This window comes from Scyliorhinus torazame, chromosome 3, assembly GCF_047496885.1.
Source record: "Scyliorhinus torazame isolate Kashiwa2021f chromosome 3, sScyTor2.1, whole genome shotgun sequence".
In the NCBI taxonomy this organism is placed as follows: domain Eukaryota; kingdom Metazoa; phylum Chordata; class Chondrichthyes; order Carcharhiniformes; family Scyliorhinidae; genus Scyliorhinus; species Scyliorhinus torazame.
The window spans coordinates 262,911,122-262,917,121 of record NC_092709.1 but is presented as its reverse complement, the minus strand read 5'-3'; the positions used below and the strand labels follow the sequence as shown (position 1 = coordinate 262,917,121).

At 45.4% G+C, this 6,000-nt stretch overlaps 1 protein-coding gene across 3 annotated transcripts in view; it reads left to right on the top strand.

The window, feature by feature from the left end:
* The window catches only part of LOC140409085 (myosin-IIIb), a 250,058-nt gene that overhangs the window by 21,115 nt on the left and 222,943 nt on the right, over positions 1-6,000 (top strand). For all 3 annotated transcript variants that reach the window (XM_072497187.1, XM_072497186.1, XM_072497184.1), the window contains exon 2: positions 4,449-4,514. In XM_072497187.1, coding sequence (XP_072353288.1) covers positions 4,449-4,514 — 66 coding nt within the window. The remainder of the gene's footprint in view (positions 1-4,448; positions 4,515-6,000) is intronic.

Genomic DNA, 6,000 nt, shown 5'->3' with positions numbered 1-6,000 from the left:
AGTTCACGACTTGCAACAAAGATAAATCTCCATGAGCAAGAAGGATTCGAGGAAGGGGATAAATGAACCATGGTTAACGAAGGAAGTTAAGGATAGTATTAAACTGAAAGAAAAAATATACAATGTGGCTAAGTTTAATGGCAAGGCAGAGGATTCAGAGTTTTTAAAAACAACAAAAGATGACCCCCCCCAAAAAAGAGGAATAAGAAAAACTGAGGATAAACTCGCAAGTAATATAAAAGTGGACGGTGATAGCTTCTTTAGATATATCAAAAGGAAGGGAGAGGCCAAAGTGAATGTAGGCCGCATGGAGAACAGGATTAGGGAAATAATAATGTGGAAGTAGGAAATTGCAGAGGCGTTAAATAAATACTTTCGAAGACACAAAAACACTCCTAACATTCCAAAAATATTAAATAATCAAGGGGCAAAGTGGGGTGGAGGGAGAGAGGAAATAAATACAATAACTTTCACTAGAGAAAAAGTACTAGGAAAAATAATGGAGCTGAAGGTCTAAGTTCCCTGGACGTGATGGGTTGCATTCTAGGAAATTAAACAAAGTCGGCACAGAGATAGTGGATGCACTATGATTCATAGAATCATAGAATCCCTACAGTGCAGAAGGATGCTATTTGGCCATGTCCCCACCTATCCCTGTAACTCCACCTAACATTTTGGACACCAATGGACAATTTAGCATGACCAATCCACCTAACTTGCACATCTTTGGACTGTGGGAGGAAACTGGAGCACCTGGAGGAAACCCAAGCCGACACGGAGTGAATGCGCAAACTCCACACAGTTACCCAAGGCCGGAATTGAACTCGGGTCCCTGGTGCTGTGAGGCAGCAGTGCTAACCACTGTGCCACCATGTTGCTCCTTCCAAGAATTTTTACATTCTGGAAAAATGCCAGATGATTAGAAAACTGCCAACATTACACCCATATTCAAGAATGGCAGGAAAAAAGAAAAAACTAGACCAATTAGCTTAACATCTGTCATTGGGGGAAAATGTATATGATAAAGGATGTAATAGCAGAGCATTTAGAAATGCTTAATATAATCAAGCAGAGTCAGCATGGCTTCATGAAGGGGAAATTATGCCTGAGAAATTTATTAGAATTCTTTGAGATGGTAATGAGCAGGGTAGATTTAGGGGAACCAGTAGATGTAATATATCTTGGATTTCCAAAATCGTTCAATAAAGCACAAAAGTCTATTTAACAAGATAAGAGCCCATGGTGTTGGGGATAGTATATTAACAAGGATAGAGGATTGGCTAACTGTTAAGCAGAGCATTTTCAGGATGGCAATCTGTAACTAGTGGAGTGCCACAGGGATTTGTGCTAGGGACACAATTATTTACAATCTATATTAATGACTTGGACAAGGAAAGTGAATGTGCCATTGCCAAATTTGTGAAAGGTAAGTGGGAAGGCAAGTGGTGAAGATGACACCGAGGGATAGTGACAGGTTAAGTAAGTAGGCAAAAACTTGGCAGATGGAACACAATGTAGGAAAATATGTAGTTATGCACTTTGGTCAGAAGAATAAAACTGACTTCTGTAAATGGGTAATGACTGCAGAAAACTGCAGCTCAGTGGCATTTGGGGGTCCTCGTGCATGAATCACAAAAAACTAGCATGCAGGTTCAGCAGGTCATAAGGTAAGCAAATGGAATGTTGGCCTTTATTTCAAAGGGAATAGAGTATAAAAATAAGGAAGTCTTGCTAAAGGCACTTTTAGACCACACCTGGAATACTGTGAACATTTTTTAATCCCCTTATCTAAGAAAAGAAAAACTGACATTTGAGGCAGTCGAGAAAAGATTCTCTCGGGTGGTCCCGGGAATGGAGGAATTTTCTTATGAGGAGAGGTTGAGTAAGTTGGCCTGTACTCATTGGAGTTTAGAAGAATGTGAAGCGACCCTATTGAGACATATCGGATTCTCAGGAGGTTTGACAGGGTAAATGCTGAGAGGATGTTTCCTCTTGTGGGAGAGTCTAGGACCAGAGAGCATAATCTCAGGGTAAAGGATCAGCCATTTAATACCGAGATAAGGAGGAATTTCTTCTAGTGGGCAGGGAATCTGTGGAATTCTGTATCACAGAGAGCTGTAGAGGTTGGGTCGTTGAGTATGTTCAAGGCTGAGATAGACAGATTTTAAATCAGTAAAGGAAGCAAGGGCTATGAGGATAAGGCAAGAAGATGGAATTGAGATTTGTTTTTTCAGATGTCATGATCTCGATGAATGGTGGAGCAGATTTGATGGGCCGAATGGCCTACTTCTGTGTCTTATGGATCCCCCAGGTTCACCTTGCCTGTGCCACAAATGCTGTGGTTTGTAAAGCAAACCAGAGCTGGGTATCTGCAATGAGTGGCTGGCTCACAATCCCCATTCCCAAAAGTCAGGGTTAATTGTATATTAATTTAGTGTTGAATTGTATTTGGGCATTAACTGGTAATGTGTGCGTGCACACGTGCATGTCCCAGTTTCATAGTTCGCTGACTGAGCTCTAATGGCCAGGGTAGGGCTCAACTTCCTGATTCACCAAATCCTCACCACAAGTTACAGATCAGGAGTGTGATGGAATATCCTCGACTTGGCCAACATCTATCAACTCTCAAGAATCGCAGTACCATCCAGAATAAATCAGACCACTTGATCAGCAGCCCATTCGCCTGCTTAAACATCCACTTCTTCCACCACTTGTGTACCATGACTCCAGCTTGCACTGCAGCAATTCTTCAAAGCTTCCTTGACAACACCAGGATTGAAAACCTATGGAGATGGGTGAATTCACCCTCAAACCCCTCAAAAAAGCCCTGGAAACTGCAATCACTGGGTGATCAATGAGAAAAAAGTTGTCGCTGGAAGTGACTGGGCAGGAAGCTGTTTCTCCGATCACAGACTGCTACTCTCCTGTGCTTGTTGCTGATGGGCTCACTTGTGATGGGTGGGAAGGCAGGATGGTTGGCAATGCATCATGCAGACAGGCCGGCAAACCGCATTTCAAATCCTGACCAGTCAGGGAGCTTGTAACTGAGGAAACTCAGACACACGCAATGAACCCAGAGCCACAAGACAGGCCGGGGGGGGGGGGGGGAAATGTCGACATCCAGACTCATCCCAGACCTCTTAGTGCTGGTATCAAAGTGGATTAGCACAGAGCCAGACACAACTTCCTGTTCCTGGTGGTCCCTGAACTACAATCAGCAGCATAGTGTGACCCAGCATTGGCAGCACCCTGGCCATTAGGAGGTGGTGACAGAGGGAGGGTGCCTGAGCCAGAATAGCATTGGTGAGGCACTTCGTGGATGTGAGAGACAGAAACAAATTCCAAGGGGTTGTGAGAGAGATAGAGAAACACTGACACTGGGGTGAGAGAGACACTCAGGGTTGGGAAGTGGGGTTGCTGAGTAAGTGAATGTGTCAAAGTGGGCAACTTGTATCCACACTTTGCTCCTGACTAATTATTTTAAGTTTTTGCCTGTTTTAAAAGCTGTTGTTGTGCTATATTGGCTCAGTGAATATTAACTTTTCTGAATGATTCTTAACCACTCCACTTTATTTGTTGGATCATTGTGCAGTATGTTATAATTAACAGTGGGGCAAGGTCTTGGTGTTATCCTATTTTACAATGGTCACTCTAAAAATAAAAATTAGACTTGTGTGTCTGAGGAATCACCTTGGGTATCCTTTCTGTCTTAATGAAGTAACAAGAGTCGTAACTGCCTGGTTAAAATCTTCTTGTTTTGTGCATAGCTGTGACCTGACCGGTCAATGAAAGGAATGAAAAAGGAACCACCGAAAACCAAAACACAGTCCCTGAATATTCAAATGTAGCTTGAGAAAATCTCAAGAAGAGCTTCATGGAAATGAAATACCTTTACCCTGGGCAGCACCTCCCAAACCTACAACATCTAGGGGCTTTTCAAAGTAACTTGATTGCAGTGTTAATGTAAGCCTACTTGTGACAATAAAAAGATTATTATTATTATCCATCAAGAATGACGAGAGCAGCTAATTCAAGGGAACATCTTCCACTCCCAAGTTCCAAACATCTGACCGGGATATACATCAGTGCTCTTCCATTGTTGCTGGATCAAAATCCTAGAACTCCCTCCCTAAGCTTCACTGTGAGCACCTTCACCACACATGGACTGTGGCAGTTCAAGAAGGTACCTCACCAACACCTCAACCAACTAGGGAAGGACATTAAATGTTGCCCTTGCTAGTAAAACCACATCCCATGAATGGGGAAAAAAACAAACTACCAGACATTGAACTCCTCTTCCTTTTTTTTTGTCTCCCTTTCCTTTTCCTCACCAGTAGGTGGGTATGGATCTTATTGTACTCTGCCCTCCACGGTGGAGAAAATTGACTATCTGCAGGAAAAGTGTGTGCTCCAATTGTGTATAATTCTTCATTTTTTGTTTCTTACAGACTTATATTGGCGATATTCTCATAGCCATCAATCCTTTCAAATACTTACCATTATATGAGAAGTCGGTAGGTATTAATTTTATAAATAATATGTAACTGAAATTTTAATTAAATAACATCAAGTTGTACCAAGCTGATGCTTTAAAACTTAAATGTATTAATATCCATATGTAAGTCATTATTTCATTTTACATGGAAAAATCTGGGGCGAAATTCTCCGACCCCCCGCCGGGTCGGAGAATCGCCGGGGGCTGGCGTGAATCCCGCCCCCGTCGGTTGCTGAAGTCTCCGGCACCGGAGATTCGGCGGGGGCGGGAATTGCGCCGCGCCGGTTGGCGGGCCCCCCCACGCGATTCTCCGGCCCGGATGGGCCGAAGTCCCGCCGCTAAAATGCTTGTCCCGCCGGCGTAAATTAAACCACCTACCTTACCGGCGGGACAAGGCGGCGCGGGCGGGCTCCGGGGTCCTGGGGGGGGGGGGGGGCGTGGGGTGATCTGGCCCCGGGGGGTGCCCCCACGGTGGCCTGGCCCACGATCGGGGCCCACCGATCCGCGGGCGGGCCTGTGCTGTGGGGGCACTCTTTCCCTTCCGCCTCCGCCACGGTCTCCACCATGGCGGAGGCAGAAGAGACTCCCTCCACTGCGCCTGCGTGGGACGCTGTCAGCGGCCGCTAACGCTCCCGCGCATGCACCGCCCGGAGATGTCATTTCTGCGCCAGCTGGCGGGGCACCAAAGGCCTTTTCCGCCAGCTGGCGGGGCGGAAATTCGTCCGGCGACGACCTAGCCCCTCAAGGTTGGGGCTCGGCCCCCAAAGATGTGGAGCATTCCGCACCTTTGGGGCGGCGCGGTGCCCGTCTGATTTGCGCCGTTTTGGGCGCCAGTCGGCGGACATCGCGCCATTTCCGGAGAATTCCGCCCCCGAGTGTGGATATCAAAGCTTTCACATCATGCGATTGCAATTTGGTTTTCTTTACAAAATAATACTTTTTCGCAGGTAAGAAACTTTTAAAAATCCTTTTAAACCATTGGATGCATCCCAGAAATTAACTCTTAAATTCCAGTGGAATTTGTGTAAGATGGAGAGAACTGCCTCAAGATGTTCCCAGCAACAAACTTGATGTTCATATAAAAATTCAACAGAGGTTTAAAATAATTACTGAATTGATTAACTATGTGGTGCTACACAATTGTCTGAACTGTGCCAAATGGCTGACATGGCACAATCCTTCATTGTAATGAAAATAAAGGTCAGGGTGAGGTGATTTTTTTTTTTTGAGGGGGTTGAAGATAGGTGCGAGCGGTGTTCGAAAGGGCCTGCAAACCACATGTACATGTTCTGGTCCTGTACCAAATTGATGGGTTTTTGGGGGTCTTTTTTCAGCACCATGTTAGCAACCCTGAATGTTGATTTCGAGCCCTGTCCGTTCGTAGCTATATTTGGGGTGTCGGACAAGCCGGAGATAAGGATGGGTGCGGGGACGAATATCCTGGCATTCGCTTCATTAATTGCTCGGCGTTGGAGGCAGGTGACTCCGCCCAGTGCCACAGCGTG